The sequence below is a fragment of the Scyliorhinus torazame genome, chromosome 17, assembly GCF_047496885.1.
Source record: "Scyliorhinus torazame isolate Kashiwa2021f chromosome 17, sScyTor2.1, whole genome shotgun sequence".
In the NCBI taxonomy this organism is placed as follows: Eukaryota; Metazoa; Chordata; class Chondrichthyes; order Carcharhiniformes; family Scyliorhinidae; genus Scyliorhinus; species Scyliorhinus torazame.
In genome coordinates this window covers 44,519,365-44,545,016 of record NC_092723.1, presented here as the reverse complement: position 1 = coordinate 44,545,016, position 25,652 = coordinate 44,519,365, and the positions used below count along the sequence as shown (strand labels likewise).

The 25,652-nt window shown below is 43.6% G+C and overlaps 2 protein-coding genes across 2 annotated transcripts in view; one reads left to right on the top strand and one right to left on the bottom strand.

Moving 5' to 3' along the window:
* Window positions 1–1,712: 1,712 nt before the first annotated feature.
* On the top strand, window positions 1,713–16,807 carry uqcc2 (ubiquinol-cytochrome c reductase complex assembly factor 2). The gene is made up of 4 exons (XM_072480389.1): window positions 1,713–1,925; window positions 11,568–11,642; window positions 12,710–12,779; window positions 14,338–16,807. Exons 1-4 carry the CDS (start codon window positions 1,788–1,790, stop codon window positions 14,436–14,438), a joined length of 384 nt encoding a protein of 127 aa, XP_072336490.1. The 5' UTR covers window positions 1,713–1,787; the 3' UTR covers window positions 14,439–16,807.
* Window positions 16,808–21,208: 4,401 nt separating this feature from the next.
* The window catches only part of itpr3 (inositol 1,4,5-trisphosphate receptor, type 3), a 361,536-nt gene continuing 357,092 nt past the window's right edge, over window positions 21,209–25,652 (bottom strand). The window contains exons 57-58 of the mRNA XM_072480387.1: window positions 22,868–23,029; window positions 21,209–22,111 (exon numbers count right to left, since the gene is read on the bottom strand). Coding sequence (XP_072336488.1) covers window positions 22,019–22,111; window positions 22,868–23,029 — 255 coding nt within the window. The 3' untranslated portion in view covers window positions 21,209–22,018. The remainder of the gene's footprint in view (window positions 22,112–22,867; window positions 23,030–25,652) is intronic.

Below are 25,652 nucleotides of genomic sequence, written 5' to 3'. Positions count from 1 at the left end.
CCAGAGGAATCCTACGCAGACACGGGGCGGAAGTGCAAACTCCACACAGTCACCCGAAGCCAGAATTGAACCCAGGCCCCTGAAGCTGTGAGGCAGAGGTGCTAACCACTGTGCCAGCATGCCATCCACAGATGCTGCCAGCTTGGCTGAGTCTTTTTAGCTTTTTTCATTTTTATTTCAGGTTTCCAGCCTCCACAGCAAGATATCTTTACTCCAAATAATCCAGGCAATGCTTTATGGGCTTCCTGGCTCTCACTCCGTCTGTGTTGCTCAGTCATGGTGGGGTTGCAGTGGAATGTAATTGATTCAATGGGGTCGGTCCTCCAGTCTTTCTTGATTAGTGGAAAAGTAGGGAGGTTAGATAATAGATCCATAGGGCGGGATTTACCAATCACCCCACCGTGTGTTTTTTGGCGGGGTAAGCTGCCCGCCAGCCGGATCTGCTGGTCTCGCCGCTGTCAACGGGATTTTCCGTTGACAGCATCCCTCGCCGCCAGGAAACCCATGTGCCGGCTTGGGACTGGAATTTCCCGCCGGTGCAAACCACCGGTAAATCCCGCCCATAGACTTTTACAGCACAGAAGGAGGCCATTGGGCTCAGCGTGTCCTTGCCACGGAACAAGATTTGACTACAGTAATCCCATTTTCCAGCGCTTTGCCCATAGTCCTGGAGGTTAATGCTCTTGACTGCTGAAGTGTTCCCCGACTGGAAGGGAACATTCCTGCCTGGTGATTGTCGCGCGATGCCCGTTCATTCGTTGAACGAATGAACAACGACAACAAATGAACGGACATCGCGCGACAATCACCAGGCAGGAATGTTCCCTTCCAGTCGGGCACTTCAGCAGTCAAGGGCATTCAGCCTCTGATCTCCGGGTAAGCGTTCTCCAAGGCGGCCTTCAGGACGCGCAACAATGCAGAATCGCCGAGCAGAAGCTTATAGCCAAGTTCCGCACACATGAGTGCGGCCTCAACCGGGACCTGGAATTCATGTCGCATTACATTCATCCCCCACCATCTGGCCTGCGAAATCCTATCAACTGTCCTGGCTTGACACAATTCACACCTCTTTAACCTGGGGTTACCCCATCTCTGGATCTGTAAAGATTTAATCACCTGCTAATGCTCGCATTCCAAGCATTGTCTGGCATCTTTGAATCTCTCTATATATATGTTTTTGGCACATACCTCTTCATTCACCTGAGGAAGGAGCAGCGCTCCGAAAGTTAGTGGCATCGAAACAAACCTGTTGGAATTTAACCTGGTGTTGTAAGACTTCTTACTGTAATTGAATAAGCTTATGGGTTAAGTGAGGCTTTCTATCAGCAAGCCCCCTCAGCTGGTTCTGGAAGCTGCTGTGTTCCTAGAATTCTATCCACCCATCCACTACAGTGATGCAAAAGCAGTATCAACATACACAGGGAGAGAAACAATCAGCAACCAAGCCAAATTAGGAAGGCTAGGGACATAGCCATGGGAGATTCATTAAATATCCAACTAGAGGATGATTTAAGTCTAATTTCGAAGATAACCATGGTCAAACTAGCTTTCACTCACACCACAGTGAATGATACCAAAACAACACAGTGGCAGCAGCAGTGAGGAAGTGCAGAGCCCCAAGCTTCTCATTAATTGACAGCTCGGACAGGGCCAGCGAAGCAGCTGCGGACTTCCTTCATGCTGCCGGCACTGCACATGCGCACACGTGTCGGCTCCATTTTGTTTTGTTGGCCGTTGAAAGATCAGTGCCGGAGCGGGACAGCGGCTGTGGGGGAGGGGCGTTCAGCATGGCGGCGACTCGGTACCGCCGGTTCCTCAGACTCTGCGAGGAGTGGCCCCTCGATCAGACCAAGAAAGGCCGCGATCTCGGCGCTTTCATTCGGCAGCGAGTGGCGCAAGGTTTCCGGGAAGGGGAGAGCACCCAGGTAACCCTGGCAACAGGAGGGGGAAGGATGAGCCAAGGCGGGGCAACGGTGGGGGGCCAGTGGCTGTGTCAGTGAGGCAGAGGAGCCAGAGGATGGGCTAGTGGGGTGGACAATGCATGTGCCAGTGCTTTGGGGAGGGGGCAATGTCTGTGCCAGTGGTTGGAAGGGGGGCAATATCTGTGCCAGTGGTTGGAAGGGGGGGCAATGATGTGCCAGTGGTTAGAAGGGGGGGCAATGTCTGTGCCAGTGGTTAGAAGGGGGGGCAATGTCTGTGCCAGTGGTTGGAAGAGGGGCAATGTCTGTGCCAGTGGTTGGAAGGGGGGGGGGAATGTCTGTGCCAGTGATTGGGGGGGGGGGGGTAATGTCTGTGCCAGTGGTTGGGGAGTAATGGTTGTGCCAGTGGGTTTGGGGGGGCACAATGGTTGTGCCAGTGGTTTGGGGGGGGGGGGCTGATGATGGTTGTGCCAGTGGTTTGGGGGGGGGCCTGATGATGGCTGTGCCAGTGGGGGGGGGGGTGGGGGGTGATGATGGCTGTGCCAGTGGTTGGGGGTTGGTAATGGCTGTGCCAGTGGTTGGTGGAGGGGGGGGGGGGGGAATGACGCTGTGCCGGTGGTTGGGGGTTGGTAATGGCTGTGACAGTGGTTGGGGTGTAATGTTCTCTTATGTTCACGGGTGGCGATGGCGATATCTTTGTGGTTGAATCAACTAGAGAATATACGACTTTGTTAAAGACCAAAACTATTTATTAACTAACTAAACACGAACGGTTTCTACAATGTGAACGATAACTACAGTTGGATACTGTGGCTAAGTACAAACAATTATGATTTGCTAGTATTAATTACTGTTGACTAAGCAGCTACTCAATATACAATTGGACTCTATGCCTGCTATCCGGTTCTGCTGCAGCCCTGGTGTGTCCAGTAATGTTCCTTTCTGCTCACATCACCTAGTGGACGGATGCTAGAATTGTAATCTATAGAGAGGCACTAATGTTTGTAAACAGTTTGGTTATTATATTATATACACAGGTGATAGTTCACATATCATCACAGGGGGGTGTAATGGTTGTGCCAGTGGTTGAGAGGGGGGGGGGGTGCAAAGACTGCCAGTAATTGGTGGTGGTGGGGGGGGTGCAGTGCAATGACAGTGGTTGTTGGGGTATAATGACTGTGCCAGTGTTTGTGGTGGCGCAATGACTGTGCCAGTGGTTGGTTGGGGGGGGGGGTGCGCAAAGACTGCCAGTAGTTTTTTGGGGGGCGGGGGAGAGACCGTGTCAGTGGTTGGTTGGGGGGGGGGGGGGGGGCAATGACTGTGCCAGTGGTTAGTTTGGGGAGGTGCATGATTGTGCCAGTGGTTGGTTGGGGCACAATGATTGTGCCAGTGGTTGATTGAGGGTATGCAATGACAGTGCCAGTGGGTTGGGTGGGTGCAATGACTGTACCAGTGGTTGGGTGGATGCAATGACTGTGCCAGTGGTTGGGGGGAGGGTGGCAGTGACTGAGCAAGTGGTTGGGGGGGCCACAATGACTGTGTCAGTGGTTGGGGAGGGTGGCAGTGACTGTGCCAGTGCGGCTGAGGAGCAGTGGCTGGGCCAGTGGGGCCAATGGCTAGGGAGGGGAGTTGGCAGTGGCAGGTGGAGGGGGTAGTGACTGTGCCAGTGAGGAAGAGGAACCAATGACTGGGCCAGTGGAGTCGGTGGGAGACAATCGTTGGGATAGGAAGACCAGTGAATCGGCCAGTGGGGTGCCCATGGGGCTAAGGAACCACTGGCTCGGTAAATAGGGCAAAAGTGAAGAGGAGCTGCCAGTGGCCTTTCCAGAGAGAGAGTGTGTGTGTGGGAGGAGGGTGGTGGAGCAGTGGCATGCTGGACTTGGGCCACCCGGCCGAGGGCACGAGGGGTCCAGTCAAATTGATCCCCATCTGGACAGGATGTAAACTGCATGTAACACTGCAGAATTCCCTGTTGGCAACTAATGTTACCATCCAGCCCAGAAGTTATGTGGGCTTATCATGCACCCATCTACACTGCTTACTTGCATGATTAATTACGCATGATTAATTACACAAATTCCATTGTCACTGAAGCAGGCAAATTGATCAATTGACTTCAATTATTATTTGTGGGACTTTAACAAGTTGATTCCTGCATTTGCTTGCATTGCAATAGTAACTGCACTTCAGCGATAATTGTTTCTGAAATATTTTGGGACATTCGGGATGTGAAAGATGCAACATAGCATGCTAGCTTGTTCCTTTCAGTTCTTCATGTTCATAGCTGCAAAGCATTTCTGAAACACCTTGTAGATCAAATGAAAAATGAAATAAACCAACAAGGATCAAAGGGAGAGGTGGTGGTGCAGTGGTATTACTGGACTAGTAACCCAGAGACCCAGTTTGCACCACTGCAATAAAAATCTGGAATTAGAAATCTAACAATGACCATGAAACCGTTGTCAATTGTCGTGAAAACCCATCTGGTTCACTAATGTCCTTTTTAGGGAAGGAAATCTGCTGATTGTACCTGGTACCAGTGCCGTCCACATCCCATGAAAGGGAATGGGATGTAGAAAGGTATTTCCCAAGAAATAATTTAAAAAAGGAATGCAACCATGTATTAACAAGTAATAAAATTATGCTTTTTCACATTTTGATGTGCTTGGCTTATATATCACATAGTTTGAGCCTTTGGTAATGATGTATTTTTTTCTCTGGATATAAGTTTACAGTACAGAAAGGCTATTTGAGTTAATGTCTAATGGCTCTTTGCTAGGACAATCCAAAACTAATCATGCGCTGTGTTCTATCTCCTAGTTCTTTATCTTCCTCTGCATCAAGGAATTCACAATTTTCCTCTTAAAATATGTAATGTTTTGTGACTTAATTTCTCAATGAAATGTAGATAAGTTCCTCCTCAGCGCTCTCCCTCATTCGTTTAGTGAATCTTTTAATTGATAACTCCCTAACCAGAGGAAATAGCCTTTCCCTATTCGTTCGTCCAATCAAAATGCCTCTTGAATTTCTCAGCCTTTTCTGCTCCATTGGGAATAGCCCTAACAGACTTGATTTTTCAGCAACGTATCACGTCTGCAACCATGAATAATTTTGCTTTTGTTAATTCAGGCATCATCTAGTTCAAAGTGGTTAATAAATTTGTTTGACAAATTAGTTCAGTGAACTGAGAGTCATAGAATGATTATGGCACAGAAAGAGGCCAATCAGTCCATGTTTCAATCAACTAGCTCATTGATGTGCCACTTGATATTATTTTAGAGTGAGAGGTAGTTGCCTGAATTGTAACTGTGTTCATGGATCGAGGGATCAGATTTAAGGTGCAGAGTGACTGGTAATTTTTCCTCACCCGATACTTGTTGTTTATTGAATTTCAATGATCTCTAATTATCAAAATGTTATGTAACTTACAAAGTAAAAGATAAGTTGATTGATTCCAAAACATGGAAAAGGTTACATCCAGTTGGTGTTAGTTAAGATGTCCATTTTATAATTTTGAAAATGTCTAAAATTGATTATTTTCCTTATTGGCTTAACTTCTGTTTTGTGGAACAAAAGCAGTGCAGTGTTAAAATGCTAATGTTCTTTGCTATTTGAATCACCATAAGAGCGTAAGAAATAGCAGCAGACCAATTTTTAATTATTAATTCCCAAGTAAAACGGTGGGAGTAGCAGCAATGACAGTCTAGCTGAAGTCTTACTTTCTTGTAGTTATGAGTAACAGCGTATAATTTATCATTTGGTCTTCTACATTTCCAGCAAGTTGTTATGTGTGAACATAACCTTCATCTGAGTTGTATACAGCTATATTGTATAGCTGCCATATGCCTTTGTTCCAATCTCTGAGCTTCAGACACTTGGCAAATAAATGATTCTGCTCTCCAAAGTATTGTGTTTCTGATCTCAAGCAGAACAGACATCCTTGATTCTAGCATGACCTTTTTCAACAATTTTTACAATCTGTTTCAGGAATATTTCAAAGTTTCTTGGGCTTTACATTTAGAAGTTATTTTTCTCTTGCTAAACTGGCACGTTTCTTATATTTTCTCCATCAGTAGCTTTGCTGGCAGGTTATGCAAGTGTCTATAAGACCATAAGACATAGGAGCAGAATTAGGCCACTCGGCCCATCGAGTCTGCTCTGCCATTCAATCATGGCTGATATTTTTCTCATCCCCATTCTCCTGCCTTTTCTCCATAATCCCTGATCCCCTTATTAATCAAGAATCTATCTCTGTCTGAACAACACTCAGTGATTTGGCCTCCACAGCCTTCTGCAGCAAAGAGTTCCACAGATTCATCACCCTCTGGCTGAAGAAATTCCTCCTCATCTCTGTTTTAATGGATTGTCTCTTTAGTCTGAGATTGTGCCCTCTGGTTCTAGTTTTTCCTACTAGTGGAAACATCCTTTCCATGTCCACTCTATCCAGGCCTCGCAGTATGCTGTTAAGTTTCAATAAGATCCCCCCATATCCTTCTAAACTCCAACGAGTACAGACCCAGCATCCTCAACTGTTCCTCATACGACAAGCTCTTTGTTCCAGGGATCATTCTTGTGAACCTCCTCTGGACCCTTTCTGAGACCAGCACATCCTTCTTTAGATATAGGGCCCAAAATTCCTCACAATACTCCAAATGTGGTTTGACCAGAGCCTGATACAACTTCAGAAGTACATCCCTGCTCTTGTATTCTATGCAATTAAATGAAAATCGCTTATTGTCACAAGTAGGCTTCAAATGAAGTTACTGTGAAAAGCTCCTAGTCACCACATTCCGGCGCCTGTTCGGGGAGGCTGGTAGGGGAATTGAACCGTGCTGCTGGCCTGATTTCAAAGCCAGCGATTTAGCCCTGTGCTAAACCAGTCCCTAGCCCTCTCAACATGAATGCTAACAATGCATTTGCCTTCCTAACTGCCGACTGAACCTGCACATTAACCTGAAGATAATCTTGAACAAGGACTCCCAAGTCCCTTTGTGCTTCCGACTTCATAAGCATTTCCCCATTTAGAAAATAGTCTATGCCTCCATTCCTCTTTCCAAAGTACATAACTTCACATTTTGGCACATTGTATTCCATCTGTCACTTCTTTACCCACCCTACTAGCCTGTCCAAGTCCTTCTGCAGCCCCCTGCTTCCTCGGTACTACCTGTCCCTCTACATATCTTTGTATCATCTGCAAACTTAGCAACAGTGCCTTCAGTTCCTTCTTCCAAACCGTTAATGTAAATTGTGAAAGGTTGTGGTCCCAGCACTGACCCCCTGAGGCACACCGCTAGTCACCGGCTGCCATCCTGAAAAAGACCCTTTTATCTCCAGTCAGCCAATCCTCTATCCATGCCAGGATCTTACCCTTAACACCATGAGCTCTGAACTTATTTAACAGTCTCCTCTGCGGCACCTTGTCAAAGGCCTTCTGGAAATCTAAGTAAATCATGCCCACTGGTTCTACTTTGTCTAACTTCCTTGTTACCTCCTCAAAGAACTCAAACCTCCCTTGGTGAAGCCGTGCTGACTCACTCCTATGTCATCACGAACTTCCAAGTACTCTTTAATAATGGGACCAAAGAGAGAGCGCAGCTTCTTCCCTCTGAGCATCCAGGACTCCAACTGTCCTTTCCCTGGCTCTCTGAAAATCAACCCACTCAGGCAAGACCCAATAACCTCCTGTTACCGCCAACCAATCTAACCAAGTCCCACCAATCTGTCGGGTGCTGAAAAGCCTTGAGTTCTGCTGTTCAAAGCTAGCACAGTGTTCTCTTCTGTAATTCCTCACTTCACGTGCTTGACAAAGATATATCTCCATTAAGCATGCATGGATCAAAATGATAACAGCAAAAATAAAGAAAGGGGGAAAAAGGAAATCAACAGGAAGGGCCCTTACAATCGGGACTAGCTACAGACACCTACTATCAGACCATTGATTTTTAATATATAGTGGTGAGTAGCTCTCATGAATTAACACAATTGCTCTATTGGATCAAGAATAGCCTCTATATGGACCTTCTCTTCACCTGTCTTCTTCCGAAGAGCAAATATTTTCAGTTTATTTCCAGCATTACTGTCAATTAGTGTAGCAGTTCTGGCATTGTTTGGTTGTCCAATGAGATGTGATATAATCTTAAGATTTCTGCAAATATTCTTAAAACTGTTTCCATTTGCTTGATAGGTTATCTGTCATCTCCAATTTTATTGGTAATGGCATATCTTGCATAATGCATTTGTAAAATTAAACAGTGGCTGCATTATTGTGCCTAACATTTTAATTTATCGTTTTAAATTACTTTCTTCTGATACAGAGTAGGGTAGTGTCAAACGAGTGCAAGAGCTGTATTTAATCAATTTAGAGAATTTGGTCAAAAAACACAAATGGAGCTGTAAAAAGCTGGCTTTTTTAGTTTGTAATGTGTTATCCCTGTATCGCCCTTTACAATATGCTGATAAATTCAGTGAGATATTTTGAGTTCTGACATCATATAGTGTATAATATTAGGATCAGTTGTTAAAGTGGAAAATTTCATAGCTTAAAAGAATTGCACTTAACAGTCTTAACTAACTATATGCAATTGTCGACTAGGAAATATGGCAGTATGGTGATCACTGAGTGAGAATTCAAATTCAGCCATGGCATATATGGAATACAGAAATGTGGTAACCTATAGGCTGACAGCAGAAAAGGAACATGACCAAATTTCCAAGATTGGCTTCAAAAAAGCAAACACTAGTCCACTGATATCTTTCTGGGCGAAACTTGTGACTGCTATCTGGTCAGGTCTAAATGTGTTTCCAAATGGTGGTTGATTCATTGCCTTCTGCAACAAGCGATCAACAATAAATATTGTCTCGTCAGTGCATACAGTCAGTAGAGCAATACTAATGTGCTAACTGTTAAAGAAAAGATAAACTTGCATTTATATTGCACTGACTCTATTTTTAGATTCCAGAGGCAGCAATGAGTTGAATGACCAGTTAATCTTTTTTGATGGGCTTCACGGTATCACAGTGGTTAGCACTGTTGCTTTACAGCTACAGGGTCCCAGGTTCGATTCCCGGCTTGGGTCACTGTCTGTGCGGAGTCTGCACGTTCTCACCGTGTCTGCGTGGGTTTCCTCCGGGTGCTTCCGTTTGCCCTTAGTGTCCAAAAAGGTTAGGTGGTGTTATGGGGATAGGGGGATGTTTGGGCTTAAGTGGGGTGCTCTTTCCAAGGGCCGGTGCAGACTCGATGGGTCGAATGGTCTCCTTCTGCACTGTAAATTCTATGATGGTGGTGGCTACATTGGAAATATTTGTCAGCAAATTGTGAATACACCTATTATTGAAGTACTGCATCCACCTATATCACCAAAACATGCAGATTATTTAATGTCTCACCTGAAGGATGGTTGTTTCAATAGTGCAGCAATTCCTCGGTACTGCTCAGTAATATTAGTAACTCGAAGCATTTGCATTATATTGTCAATTGTCTGTTAATTCTCTATTCCATTTATAATTTTCATCTTCAAATCAGCTTGCATTTATATAATGCCTTTAATGTCGAGTCCGGTTTTCCTGGCTGGAGAGTCGAGAACTGGGGTGCATAGACTCAGGGAAAGGGGACAGCTGTTCTGAATCAAAATGGAAAATTTCTCCATTCAAAGGGTTGTGAATCTTTGGAATATTAAACCCCAGAGGGCTGTAGAGATGTTCAGTTTGTAAAAGTATTCAAGGTTTAGTTTGATAGAGTCCCTATAGGAGGCTATTTGGCCCATCAAGTCTGCACCGATCCTCCGAGAAAGCACCCTACCTAGGCCCACACCCCTGCCCTATCCCCATAACCTAACCCAACCTTTGGACACCTAAGGGGCAATTTAACATGGCCAATCCACCTAACATGCACATCTTTTGGACTGTGGGAGGAAACCCATGCAGACATTGGGAGAAAGTGCAAACTGCTCATAGTCACCGAAGGTCGTAATTGAACCTGGGTCCCTGGTGCTTTGAGGCAGTAGTGTTTGCCACTGTGCCGCCCTAATGGTTTCAACTCTGAATCAAGAGATCTGGGAATCTGGCAGAAAAGTGCATTTGTGGGTAAAGATACGCCACAATCTTATTAATTAGTGTAACAGTCTAGGGGCAATGTGGCTTACAGCTCCTATTTCCAATGTTCTTAGCCAAAGGCCCCAAATTGTTTCACGAAGGCTTAATTAAAATGAACATGGGACAAGGAGAGATGGAGGAGTGTCTAAAAACATACTTAAAGATGTAGTTTTAGGAGAGGTCTTAGAAGAATGAAGGTAGCTGGATAGGTTGAAGAAGGGCGTGTGGAGCTTTAAAGCACCTGAAGACTTGTCATTTTTTTATTTGAAATGTTTGGATAGTTGGGGAGTAGGGGTAGGAGATGGCAGGGGTTGCACCTAAATGGGGTCTGGAGCAGCAAATTTGGGGTGGGAGGCTGTAGGGTGAGTGGACGTTAGCATTGGAGAGGGATGGGGTGACGAAGGAACTTACAAACACAAGTCTAAGGATGTAATTATGAAATGTTGGGCGACTTAAGGTCTAATGTGGATAAGTGAAAATGGATGTTTTGGGTGACTGACACTGAGTGCAGGGTAGGATATAGGCAGCAGAGTTTTGGATGAAATGACGATTAGGATGTCAATGAGTAGAGCATTGGAATAATTGAATGGAGGTGATGAGAGTTTCAGCAGTTTGTGGAAGCAGATAGTGGTACACAGTTCGAAGTAGACATTCGTTGTAATGTGTACTGTCTGGAGTTGAAAACTCAAGATGAAGTCAGAACATTTTGGTTCACCCAAGACAGAGGGACAGAATTAGTAGCAAGATTACATATGAGCTACATGGGCAGACATGATGGCTTAGTCGTCTTAAATGTTTTGCTGAGGGAAATTGCAGCACATTGAAGACTGCATACCAGACAGTTGCTTGACACCATGGAGATAGTTTAGGGATCAATAAAAAGTGGCAGAAAGTAGATCTGGTTGTCACCAGCATTATTATGACAGCTGGTTCCTTGTCTCCAGACAATGTTGTAAAGGGTAGCATGTAATTGAAGAAGAGGGGGGCCTGGAGATGGATCCTCAGTTATTGAACCTACTGATCTGGAGGAATGTTTGGGACTCAGCTTAAGAGTGTTAAATGGGCAATACAGTTAGTTAAAGTAATAGTTTGGGACCGAGATAATTTTGTATTTGACCTGAATTTACATGCACACGTGTAATAACAAAGTTAGTGATTATCCATCCTGACTTATCTCACTGCATTTAGTTGGCTCAAGATGACAGTCCCAATCTTTGAATGACGTGCCCCCCAATCCCACCTCCTTAAGCAATCTCTTTCCCTCACTCCTCCAGATCACAGCTCCAAACAAACCTTAACTGGCCATGTTCCTGGCTGTATCCTTGTTCCTCGCTGTATTCTTGTGCCCCCTTGTGCCAGCCTATCTGTTGGGTTGGCTGTTGGATAAGAATCCTGGTTTTTAAAAAAGTTAACGGGTTTTGATGATTATGCTCCAGAACTCTTTTCTACCTCCCTGTAAATATTGGGGCCAGAGTTCCCATTGAATATGTGTACTATTGTTGGATGTAATATAATTTTTGCCATTTAAACATATTAACTTAAACATTTTGTGTTCAGATTACAGATCCAGAGAAATGTGATCAGATGTATGAAAGTTTAGCCCGAATTCATTCTGCTTATTACAAAAACAAGGTACTGGCACTTTCACATTCTTAACCTTTCCCTTGTATTTACATTTGAAATGCATTGCTACATTGAAAGATTCCAGCAGCAGAAGCTTATCTAGGTGGAAACAGGATTGAAGTTATTGGACGGGGGAAATGAGCAGAACAGCTGGAGGGGGAGACTCAAATCTGGATGAGCAAAATTAAAAATTAGTTGCTGAAACCCAATGAAACGGCTACATTTCCAAACCTTCCTCTGGTCCGAACAGATCAATCTGAAAGTTTTATGTTTAGAAACAAAGTTTCAAAATTTTGTATGATCACAGGATGTATGAAATTTTAGTTTTTCTTGGTGGTTGAGTTGATCAATAGTGTAGCCATTGTAGGTTTAGCACAGGGCTAAATCGCTGGCTTTGAAAGCAGGCCAGCAGCACGGTTCAATTCCCGTACCAGCCTCCCCGAACAGGTGCCGGAATGTGGTGATTAGGGGCTTTTCACAGTAACTTCATTTGAAGCCTACTTGTGAAAATAAGCAATTTTCATTTCATTTATTCTAAAGTTCTGCTTTGTTGATAGAGAAATTTGCAATAGGCAGAGCCCACTAGTGACAACTAATGACAAGTGTACATTGAAATCAGCAGTAAATATCTGATGGATGTTATTTGTGCTAAAGAGTATATATTAATTTAAGCTTGAATGCAAATTTAATAGGAAACTTTGAAAGTGTGGCAGAGAAGAGGAATTCAGATAATATTGATACAAGTCGATTTATAATTATTTCTGAAATAATTCAGTTCCCGCAATTTATTAAGTCCAAGTTCAAATTGATTGAGGTTGAACAAGAAATTTGATTCCAGGTTGTAAACATCAATTTTTTTGTCTCTCGAATAAATGTATTTATCAAGCTCTTCTTTGAACATGTTCAACCCACCAAAGTTGAATTCATTCTTTTCTTGTCGAACTCCTATCAAAAATGTTGCTTAATCCAATGATGTCCCAACATGCCCAAATATCAGAAGACTGCGTGCGGGATGGTTGTGTACAGATCTGTGTGTAAATGATGTACCTTAAATGTAACAGTTTATTTAATTTCAGTACCCTCGGCTCAGAAACACAAGTTTTACTGGTGTAACAGTGGAAGAATGCCGAATGGTACTTGCAACAGGTAATCAGTTCAGACTTTAACACCTGACTGATAAGAGTCCCGCCTTTGTAATGTCAAAACAAACTAGTTACCAATATTGTGCAGATTCTTTCAATGTTGTGTGAGAGGATAGGACTAATGGAAAATTGTGTGGAAATTCAATAAGCCTGATTTTTGGGCGGAATTCGCCGGGTGGGAGAATCGCCGGGGCGCCGCACGAGTCCCGCCCCGGCACTCGCACGCGATTCTCTCTTTTTTCCCCCCCCCCCCAAACTGGCGCGGCAGGAATCACGGCTGGCTGCTCGGAGAATCGCCGCTCGCTGTTTGTAATGGGCGAGCGGCAATTCTCCACCCCGGATGGGCCGAGCGGCCTGCCCAACACAACGGCTTCCCGCCGGCGCCGTCCACACCTGGGCGCTGCCGGCGGGAACAGTGCGGGAACGCTGGGGACCGGCCTGTGGTGGGGGAGGGGAGGGGGATTCCTGCACCGGGGGGCCTCAAAAGGGGTCTTGCCCGCGATCAGTGCCCACCGATCGGCGGGCTGGCCTCTCTGAAGGAGGACCTTCTTTCCTCTGCCTGCCCCGCAAGATCCATCCGACATCTTCTTGCGGGGCGGCCGCGGGGAGGACGGCAACCGCACATGCGCGGATGACGTCATTTACGCGGTGCCGGCCGTGTCATTTACGCGGCGCCGCATGCGCCACTCCTAGCCCCCCCCGGGGGCGGGAGAATAGGAGGCTGGGAACGGCCTCCGACGCCGGTGTGAAACACTCCGGTTTTCACTCTGCCGTCGGCACTTAGTCTCCCAATGGGAGAATTGCGCCCTTTGACTGAAATAAGTGGTTCAGAAGCCTTGAAGAGTTTTTTGATTCAAATAATTTATAAGAAGAATGATGGCAATTGTAGGTTTTTAACCTTGACATTATGAAAGTAAAAAAGAAAACAATTTAACAGTATCTTGAAATGGTCAAGACAGTAAACTGAAGCTGCATGTTTGTATTCAAGGCTGTTCATGTCAAGGACTTTTTTTCTTTGAAAATTGCACAGTTAATGCAAATTGTAATTGATGTTAGTTTCCTAAATATGGGTAAACCATAAATTATTTTGTTGGGATTTTTTTTTAAACCACCAGGAGTTTTTGCTGGGGATGATTGTTGATTCCAGTGCAAATTGTGTTAATCTCAGGCAGAATAGAAGGATTTTCCCCTGTTTTGCTTTCTACCATAGCTAGTCATATTCCTCAGTGCAACAAAAATGAGCCTTTAGCTGCTGGGAACCATCTGCATTTTGTGTTTGCAATTTGCTGTTGCTTTAACTGAGATTTGTAAAATAAATTTTAACCTCCAAATTCATTGCAGCATGCAGTACCAGACTAATTAACATGTACATCTTATTTTTTTTATTTCAAATTAATATGTTTTAAGTGTCATTCAGTTGGTAAAATCAAACATTTCAGAACTCATTAGCTCATCTTAGGCGTGGTGCCATTCGGGTTGGTACTGTTGATAAATGCTGCTGGGTCACAAGGTACCTAGGTAGCCTTCTGTTTATTTCTTACTGTTTTATTCTTTGTTGGTAGATAACATGAAACAAATGGAGGAAATGAAGAAAGGTATGTGGAAAAAACTACGAGAGAAGCTCACAGGCAAGCCAGAAGAAGTCACCAAGGAATATGTCTAACAGTCCACCTTGTTTGCTGCTTAGATCTTTCTGAACATGACTTTTTTAATTGTGCAAACTTGGGTGGAAATAAAACGGTACATAATTTTAAAACCAGAAGTCTTTATTTTAGGTAACCGAAAGTACATAACCTTGACTGTATAGCAACATTTTCTAAAATCTAACACTGATTCCAAATTATGTTTGTGAAGTTTAAAAATAAGTTATTAAGTGAAAGATTGCCTCAGATATGTCACAAAACATAGATGGGCATATTTTTCCAGAGATATCTTTGTGACAATGTAATTACCATAGAAAGCAACTGTTTTTGACTTGAAAATTTTAACAGATGTACAACAAAAAGCAAAATCTTGCTCTTTAAATCCATTTTAACCTCTTTTCCCCTGCAATCTGCAGTTTGCCCAATTGTGGATTCTACCCAACTCACTCAAATTTCCTGAATTGAGACAGCTAGTCACATTGAAGCCTCCAAGCTACTGCTGATGTTTTTATTGTCTGACTGAGAAGATTATCAAGCAAAATTTTAGTCTTTGTCTAACATCAAGGCCTGTGCTGACCAGATTTGGAGGAGATTTCTTTGCTTTCAACACTATTTTACATTCGAGCATTAAAATGAATCATTGTAACTTAATTTTATTTCAGAGCTATAGAGGCTTTTATAACGACAGTAACCAACATTCCTGTAGGATCAGGGTAGTTTACATGTGTATGACACTGGGAGATGGCCACTGATGGCGTGAACTCTGGCGTCTGATTGAAAGGGCATTGGAAGAGGCAAACAGAAATGAAATGCTCAGCTGGCCAAAACGAAGACCCAGAGAAAACAGACTAGAGAATCCTGCACTTTCTTAGCAGGCAGTCGTCTTTTGCAGCAAGTATGGCAGAGACTGCCATGCCTAAATGGGATGCTGAGCCAAACCAGACACTGGTTAAGTCAGTTCACTACCATGGCAAAAACCATCATATCACAAGACACAAGGTTGTCAAGTAGAGCATGCAGGATAGCCTGTTGTGTTCATAAGATATACATAATATATAACAATGCATTTGCCCATATTTCACTGGATATATGATCCATTCATTGACATTTCCTGCCCAAAATTCCTGTGGTAATTTGGGTGATGGGGAACTAGCATAATGGCTCTCTGCCTGATTTCTCATCCATCCCCTCCCCACTGCCCCCCAGGTAATGCAAGCATTGAGTGCCAGAAAACTGCATTATATGGGGTTTAATATTAAACTCTCCTGTCTCACCTTTTGTTCGATCAGTTTTCAATCTGATTCCATCTTCTAATTTTCAGCTTCTCTTCAACTACCTATTTATGTGTTACCACATGTTTTCATTAGTTTGAACTGCACATGTGTGAATACCATACACTAACTCAGATGTATCTTTTTATATACTTTAATCCCGTTCTCCTACAGCTTGTAAGGCGGAAGTGCTCAAGCTTCACTATTTGTTCCTCATAATTTAGTAATGGACTTCATTGTGACTTTTCTGAAGTTTGAATGTGTCCTTTTGAAGCAAGAACATTCTTATCAGAATATCTTACAGTCTTAGTATGCCACTGTATTTATGATCTAGCAATATAACATTCAGCAATCTTTTGCTGCTTCACTGTGACTATATGTCAGGCTCAGTAACACGTAAACCACCCTGGCTCCTTGGTTATCCGCATCCTTTCAATGCCATTCATGTGTGGATTTATCCACAATGAATTTCATCTGCCTCTGTTTTGCTCATATAAGTTTAAGTTATTTTGGTAGGTCAAGCATACCCCAGCACCCACCATCTCCAAATCCTGAATTTAATATGGCATCAGGGTGTATCAGACCAATGTTAATTTATCACTTATAATTAGAGGTTCAACAAATATGGTGACAAAAAGTAACTCATTCAATACAATGTGTATCACTCCATAAGTATTATGCTTAATAGTGTATGAGTATCAGAATAAATTAAACATCTCTATTTGCTATAATTATGTATTCCAAGAATTGTTTTCATTTGTGTTTGGGACATGAACTATGTTGGGAAAGCCATATTTTATTGCCACCCCTGGTCACTGAGTGTCAGCAGGAGTAAATCTGCTCTTCCATTATTAAAACAACCTTCATGCAGATAGATTATCTTAGCCGAAGAGGTGTGGGAAGCTGGTTAATGAAGCAATTGCTGCAGAATCCAACTCTATCCACTCGATCAACTGATAAATAATACTGAAAGTATCTGAATAGTGTGGTGAAGGAGAAAGTACAATATGTTTTTCCAAGTTATAACAAATTATTTTTTGTCGTGAAGCGCAATGTGTTGTTTGTGAAACATTTGGATCTTATTCTCAAGTGGACCATTAAATACTACCCACCTCTGATTCTTAAGAATCCTTATTTATTCAGGAAATGTAAGCCTAGTTTGTCATGTTATCTGATAAATTAGCACTTTAGAGTCCCAACAACATTCTGCACTACATTCCTTCCAAGGCCAATATTTGCTTTCTAAAGTTCAATGCCCAGATTTAGAACATAGAACATACAGCACAGAACAGGCCCTTCGGCCCACGATGTTGTGCCGAACCTTTGTCCTAGATTAATCATAGATTATCATTGAATTTACAGTGCAGAAGGAGGCCATTCGGCCCTTTGAGTCTGCACCGGCTCTTGGAAAGAGCACCATACCCAAACCCAAACTCAAACTCAACACCTTCACCCAACACCAAGGGCAATTTGGACATTAAGGGCAATTTATCATTGGCCAATTCACCTAACCCGCACATCTTTGGACTGTGGGAGGAAACCGGAGCACCCGGAGGAAACCCACGCAGACACAGGGAGGACGTGCAGACTCCGCACAGACAATGACCCAAGCCGAAATCGAACCTGGGACCATGGAGCTGTGAAGCAATTGCGCTATCCACAATGCTACTGTGCTGCGTAACACAGTACGCCAGATTTGTATTTTTGTATAGCAGTAGCAAATCTTCCAGTCTTTTGCATTCTATCCCTCAAATGGCTTTGCACTACCGGAGAACAAGCTGATCAAATTAACAATCTGGGGTGGGTGTGGGTCATGCAGGTTTGATCTCCATAAGACATAGGAGTGGAAGTAAGGCCATTCAGCCCATCGAGTCCACTCCACCATTCAATCATGGCTGATTTCAACTCCATTTACCCGCTGTCCATAGCCCTTAATTCCTCGAGAAATCAAGAATTTATCAACTTCTGTCTTAAAGACACTCAATGTCCCGGCCTCCACCGCCCTCTGTGGCAATGAATTCCATGGACCCACCGCTCTCTGGCTGAAGAAATTTCTCCTCATCTCTGTTCTAAAGTGACTCCCTTTTATTCTAAGGCTGTGCCCCCGGGTCCTAGTCTCCCCTGCTAATGGAAAAAACTTCCCTACGTCCACCCTATCTAAGCCATTTATTATCTTGTAACTTTCTATTAGATCTCCCCTCAACCTCCTAAACTCCAATGAATATAATTCCAGGATCCTCAGACGTTCATCGTATGTTAGGCCTACCATTCCTGGGATTATCCGTGTGAATCTCCGCTGGACCCGCTCCAGTGCCAGTATGTCCTTCCTGAGGCGTGGGGCCCAAAATTGCTCACAGTATTCTAAATGGGGCCTAACTAATGCTTTATAAAGCTTCAGAAGTACATCCCTGCTTTTATATTCCAAGCCTCTTGAGATAAATGACAACATTGCATTTGCTTTCTTAATTATGGACTCAACCTGCAAGTTTACCTTTAGAGAATCCTGGACTAGGACTCCCAAGTCCCTTTGCACTTCAGCAGTATGAATTTTGTCACCGTTTAGAAAATAGTCCATGCCTCTATTCTTTTTTCCAAAGTGCAAGACCTCGCACTTGCCCACATTGAATTTCATCAGCCATTTCTTGGACCACTCTCCTAAACTGTCTAAATCTTTCTGCAGCCTCCCCACCTCCTCCATACTACCTGCCCCTCCACCTATCTTTGTATCATCGGCAAACTTAGCTAGAATGCCCCCAGTCCCGTCATCTAGATCGTTAATATATAAAGAGAACAGCTGTGGCCCCAACACTGAACCCTGCGGGACACCACTTGTCACTGGTTGCCATTCCGAAAAAGAACCTTTTATCCCAACTCTCTGCCTTCTGCCTGACAGCCAATCGTCAATCCATGTTAGTACCTTGCCTCGAATACCATGGGCCCTTATTTTACTCAGCAGTCTCCCGTGAGGCACCAAAGGCCTTTTGGAAGTCAAGATAGATAACATCCATTGGCTCTCCTTGGTCTAACCTATTTGTTATCTCTTCAAAGAACTCTTAACAGGTTTGTCACGCACGACCTCCCCTTACTAAATCCATGCTGACTTGTCCTAATCTGACCCTGCACTTTCAAGAATTTAGAAATCTCATCCTTAACAATGGATTCTAGAATCTTGCCAACAACCGAGGTTAGGCTAATTGGCCTATAATTTTCCATCTTTTTCCTTGTACCCTTCTTGAACAGGGGGGTTACAACAGCAATTTTCCAATCCTCTGGGACTTTCCCTGACTCCAGTGACTTTTGAAAGATCATAACTAACGCCTCCACTATTTCTTCAGCTATCTCCTTTAGAACTCTAGGATGTAGCCCATCTGGGCCTGGAGATGTATCAATTTTTAGACCTCTTAGTTTCTCCAGCACTTTCTCCTTTGTGATGGCTACCATATTCAACTCTGCCCCCCGACTCTCCAGAATTGTTGGGATATTACTCATGTCTTCTACTGTGAAGACTGACGCAAGGTACTTATTTAGTTCCTCAGCTATTTCCTTGTCTCCCATCACTAGATTACCAGTGTCATTTTGGAGCAGCCCAATGTCTACTTTGTGCCTCCTGTTTGTTTTTAATGTATTTAAAGAAACTTTTACTATCATTCCTAATGTTACTGGCTAGCCTACCTTCATAATTGATCCTCTCTTTCCTTATTTCTCTCTTTGTTATCCTCTGTTTGTTTTTGTAGCCTTCCCAATCTTCTGACTTCCCACTACTCTTTGCCACATTATAGGCTTTCTCTTTTGCTTTGATGCATTCCCTAACTTCCTTTGTCAGCCATGACTGCCTAATCCCCCCTCTGATAACCTTTCTTTTCTTTGGGATGAACCTCTGTACTGTGTCCTCAATTACTCCCAGAAACTCCTGCCATTGCTGTTCTGTCTTTCCCACTAGGCTCTGCTCCCAGTCGATTTTCGTCAGTTCTTCCCTCATGCCCCTGTAGTTACCTTTATTTAACTGTAACACCTTTACATCTGATTCTACCTTCTTTCTTTCAAATTGGAGATTGAATTCTACCATATTATGATCACTGCCTCCGAAGTGTTCCCTTATTTTAAGATCTTTAATCAAGTCTGGCTCATTACATAACACTAAGTCCAGAATGGCCTGTCCCCTCGTGGGCTCCATCACAAGCTGTTCCAAAAAGCCCCCCTTTAAACATTCAATTAATTCCCTTTCCTTGGGTCCACTGGCAGCATTATTTACCCAGTCCACCTGCATATTGAAGTCCCCCATGATCACTGTGACCTTGCCTTTCTGACATGCACTATTTTGTGGTGCATTTTGTGCCCCTGGTCCTGACCACTGTTAGGAGGCCTGTACATAACTCCCATTATGTTTTTTTTTGCCTTTGTGCTTCCTCAATTCTATCCACACAGACTCCACATCATCTGACCCTATGTCGTTTAGTGTTATTGATTTAATTTCATTCCTAATTATTTAATTTCATTCCTAATTTCCTGGTTTGATGTCACGCAGTCAGACTCACAAGAAGGGAGAGTGTTTGGGAATGGGCTGGCAACAGTAGCAGTGAACTGCAGTTGTGGAGGGTACCCAGGGCATGTTTTATGCTACTGGTACACATTTCTGTGCAATTGGAGCCTTTTGAACGATTAATGTCTTGGAGTTTGCATGTTGCTTTTAAGTGCCAAAAATATTTGTATTGCTCATTAAGTTCTTTTTCAATTATGTCTCAATGAGTATTTAGTTTAATTCCTTCCAACAAAGAAAGAAAAGTTCAAAATCTGTTTATTTTATCATTTACTTGGGAAGAGCAGGGTCTTATTGAAAATAAAAATATTATTCAATTAAATGTTTTACTGTTTGATCTTCAATTTGTTTCTTGTGTTCAGAAGAGCTAGATAAATTCCTGTGAGTGGAAGAGGTCACTAGGTTACTGCACAATTAGTTTCTTGTCACTGAGCCAGAAAATGGCCTGTAGTACCCAAAGGTCAGTGAAGGCATTGGGCAAATTGGTGGACATCCAGGTGATCCTACTCCCAAGTTCACCAGAACATACATTGGGTCTTAGAGTAGTGTCAAGCCATCGGAGCAACCTTCCCTGTATGCATCACCAGAATTGCACTGGATGGTGGAGTAGTTTCAAGTATACAAGATAACTCTGGTTTTCATTTGATATCCCACCTTCAAGCTGTTTACAACTTTTAAATGATGAATATGCAGACTATTTTGAACCAATGGCTTAATTGTTTTATTATGAGGTTCCTCATTCATCCACGGGAGAATCTTCACACTAGAAGCACCAGAAAATTAAAAATGTCAAATGTGGTATACTTTGTAGCATATAAGTACAAGTTGGCTACTCATAGATTTTTATTTTCTTTATGTGGAACACAGAATATTTGAACATGTGAACATGTTTTGAAATATTTCAAGGAATGTAATGAGGGGTTTTGTTGTTTTATAATCTACTGGAGCTCAATATTGGTTTAAAAATAATCACACTACAATGAGCAGTTTTTAAAAAAGTTTATTAGAATCCAACAATGTCATCTGCCAAGTGGCCACGGATTTCCTGTAGATTCCACATTTTGAGAATTAATTTTAATGGTAGTGTGGTAGCCAGTGCATTTTTGTGAATGCAGCAAATGTTAACACCGGCACTGCATGTGTTCCAAGTATTTATTTTTATATGGCTACTGAGAGTTCAAGTTCAATTCTGGGATGAGGAGCTCATGCTGATTAAATTATGAGGCGATACTGTTCTGTCTCCCGTTTCAGCATTAAACCTGTGGGTATACACTGCAGTTTAATTTGATTTCAGCATGCTATGACAACCTGCAGAGGAGGTTAGTAGTGGAAGGTTCATCGAGTGATAATGTTTGCCTGCATGAAACAGGTGATCAGTAGATTTCTTCAAGTTTTCACAATTTTACCAAAACGTAAAACACAGAAATGAATGACTTTATACATCACACACTTTCAATATATATATATAATCCGCAGTAGGAAAATAGTAGTAATCACATTTTTTAAATAAAGTATTGCACGGTGACATCATCCCCAGTCCCATTATATAAAAACCTTCCCCAAGAACTATACTCATTTTCAATTTCCAAATCGTTTCATTAACATGCAGCTTGCAAATGTAGCTTCCTTACTTTAAGATCTCTTCCATAGTCCGAGAGAAAATTCTAATATTTTTTTGTTTCAATCTAACCTATCACTCCGATATTCTTTTGTTGTGAAGAAAGATGTCAGTAATACAGAACAGCATTCCTAGGCAGTGACGAGTGTATGAATTGGGGTGCAGCGCAACCTTTCACACTTTAGCCATCTGATGGTTTGTGTTTGATGCATTGCTTTGCGCATCCACAAATCCAATTCTCTGCCTGCGTTTTCTTTGTTCAGTCATCTGCAAAACAAATGAATCAAGTTAATTTTCTTAAACCCGAAAACATTGTTCAGTGGCAATATTAGCCTGAGATTGCATCAACCACCTTATTACAAAAGGTTTGTCAGCATTAATTTATTTCCCCCACCTTCATAAAGTGTAATTTTTTTGAGGGCAAGAACAATTTATAAGACGGAAAGTGTATTCAATAGATCAACCAGTGTATTCAATAGATCTGTGCAGAAATTAGGAGGATTTCAAATTTCCTCAAACTAAGTTGGAGCTGAGGTAGTTTGAGATTGAAAGCTCAGAGTTTACAATGGCCGGAATTCTCTGGTTGTTGTCATTCAATTTTCCCACCGGCATCGTACTCCCACCAGCGGGTTTCGGGCTGGCGTGGGGTGGTTACAACGGGAAATCCCATTGTCAAGCTATAAAGATAGAGTCCCTTCGCCAGTAACTCCGGGTGCAAAACACACGCTGGTGGACTGCAGAATCCTGCCCAATATTAGGTCTATCTGAATTCATACAAAAGGGACAGAAATGATAGGAAAATAGTAGTTAGTCCATCAAAATCGCCCCACACCTGTGAAGGCTAGAACAACATGGGCCCAACACTTATTATACTCTTTTCTGTAGCCATATAACCTCTTGAAAAGCCAAAACAAAACATAAGGTAGTAAAGGAAAGAATACTCTGGAAAATTACTCTCTCCGATTTCCTCATATGCAAACCTGTCCATTTATGTACAATAAGTTAGGTACTTTAAATACATACCTGTTCTTTTAGTTCTGTAAGTTGGTTTGTGAGGTTTGATACAAGCTTCATTGTCAAGAACAACTTGTCCTGTAGATTTCGAAGTTCATTCTGTTCTCCATCTCCTTCATTGCTGACCAGGGACATAGCACGCATGCGTGGAAACCAATCCAGATTTTTAGTCTACAGGAAGGGGAAACAAAATAGCAACTGATGTTCTGGTTGTCCTCATTTTGGAATTGGCACCAAGTCTCTGGAATTATAACTTTATTAGACTTAGCCCCCCCAACAAGAGGGAGGTACATCAAAAGAAAACAATGAACTTGCATTTATGTAGTTCTTGGGACATTTCAAAGTGTTTCATTGCCAATTAAGTACTTTTGGTCCCTTCTGATGAAAGGTCTTAGACCTGAAACATTTTTTCTCTTCACAGATGTTGCCTGACCAGCTGGGTATTTCCAACATTTTATTTAAGTACTTTTAGTCTCTGTTTTGTAGGCAAATACTGCAGCCAAATGTCATACAACAAGGTCTCAGATAGCAATGATTAAATCACCAGATTATCTCATTCACTGCTGTTGGTCAGGCAATAAGTGTCAGGCAGGTGACTGAGAGAACTCCCCTGTTCTTCAAATAATATCAACTACCTGAGCCGTCAGATGGGGCCTTGGTTTAATGTTGCAACCAAAGGACAGCAGTTGTCAACAGTGCCGCATTCTTTTAGTGCACCAAAGTGTCATTCCAGATTAGATGCCTAACTCATTTTAGTGGGGCTTTAACTCTCAGTTTTCAGAATCAGACGAGCCCTGAACTTGATCAGTGTCACCTGACTTGGCCACCACAGTACATTGCTTGCAGTCTGCAACACCCCATTTTTCTTTAAAACCTGGAGTACAAATCTGCAGGTACTAGTGCTGCATTTAATTTACAAATGAAGGCAAATTGGGCATGAAAACCCTCATATAATAAAGACCAGGGGCGAAATTCTCCGGAAACGGCGCGATGTCCGCCGACTGGCGCCCAAAACGGCGCAAATCAGTTGGGCATCGCGCCACCCCAAAGGTGCGGAATGCTCCGCATCTTTGGGGGCCGAGCCCCAACCTTAAGGGGCTAGGCCCGCGCCGGACGAATTTCCGCCCCGTCAGCTGGCGGAAAAGGCCTTTGGTGCCCCACCAGCTGGCGCGGAAATGACATCTCCGGGCGGCGCATGCGCGGGAGCGTTAGCGGCCGCTGACGGCATTCCCACGCATGCGCAGTGGAGAGAGTCTCTTCCGCCTCCGCCATGGTGGAGACCATGGCGAAGGCGGAAGGGAAAGAGTGCCTCCACGGCACAGGCCCGCCCGCGGATCGGTGGGCCCCGATCGCGGGCCAGGACACCGTGGGGGCACCCCTCGGGGCCAGATCGCCCCGCGCCCCCCCCCCCCCCCCAGGACCCCAGAGCCCGCCCGCGTCGCCTTGTCCCGCTGGTAAGGTAGGTGGTTTAATCTACGCCGGCGGGACAGGCATTTTAGCGGCGGGACTTCGGCCCATCCGGACCGGAGAATCGCGGGGGGTGGCCCGCCAACCGGCGCGATTCCCGCCTCTGCCGAATATCCGGTGGTGGAGAATTCGGCAACCGACGGGGGCGGGATTCACGCCAGCCCCCGGCGATTCTCCGACCCGGCGGGGGTCGGAGAATCTCGCCCCAGGAGCGGGATTCTCCATCCCACTAGCCCAGTTTTCGGGCGTGGTTTGCCATTGTGGCTGTCCCACACCGTCAGGAAACCCACGGGCGTGGGTGCGCTGCCGGCAAAGCAGAGGATCCCACCGATGGAGAATCTTGCAGAGGAAGTGTAACTATACTACTATAAAAATAAGCCAAAGTGGTTCTGCAAGATTTACTTCATCACAGCCTTGGTCCAAACATGGACATGAATTCCAGAGATAAGGTGAGAGTGACTGCCCTTGACATCAAATTAACATTTGGCTGAGTGTGGAATCAAGGAGCCGTAGTAAAATCAAAGTCAATGGGAACCGGAGAAAACATTGGAGTCATAACCTAACACAAAGAAAGATGGCTGTGGTTGTTGGAAACCTATTATCTCAGCCCGGGAACATCTCTGCTGGAGTCCCTCAGGGTCTAAATGTCCAAGTTCTAACCATCTTCAGCTGCTTCACCATTAGAAAGTCATATATGGGAAGTTTTCACATGATGGCACAGTGTTTAATCCCAGTTAATGAAGCAGTCTGTACCTGCATGCAACAAGACTTGGACAATATTCAGGCTGGACTGATAAGTGGCAAGTTTCAGGCAATGGCCATCTCCAACAAGATAGAATCTAACCATCTCCCTTTGTCAATCATCATTGAATTGCCCCACCATCAACATCCTACGAGCTACCTTTAACCAGAAACTTAATTGGACCGGCCACATAAATATTAGGGCTATGAACAGGCCAGAGCCTGCTAATTCTGCAGGAAGTAACTCACTGATTCTCCAAAACCTGTCCAATCAAGGAGTGTGATGGAATATTATTTATATGCCTGAATGAACACAGGTCCAACAACACACAAGAAGCCCAATACTGCCCAGGACAAAGCAGTTTCCAGATCAGTACAATACTACCACCTTAAACATTCACTTCCACCAACACCAATGCACAGTAGAAGCAGTCTGTACCATATACAAGATGCACTGCAGCAACTTGCAAAGGTTCCTTTGACAGTGTCCCCCAAAGCTGTGACCTCTTAACACCTAAGAAGAACAAGGCCAGCAGACACAGGGGAACAACACCACTTAAAGGTTCCCCTCTAAGTCACACACCAT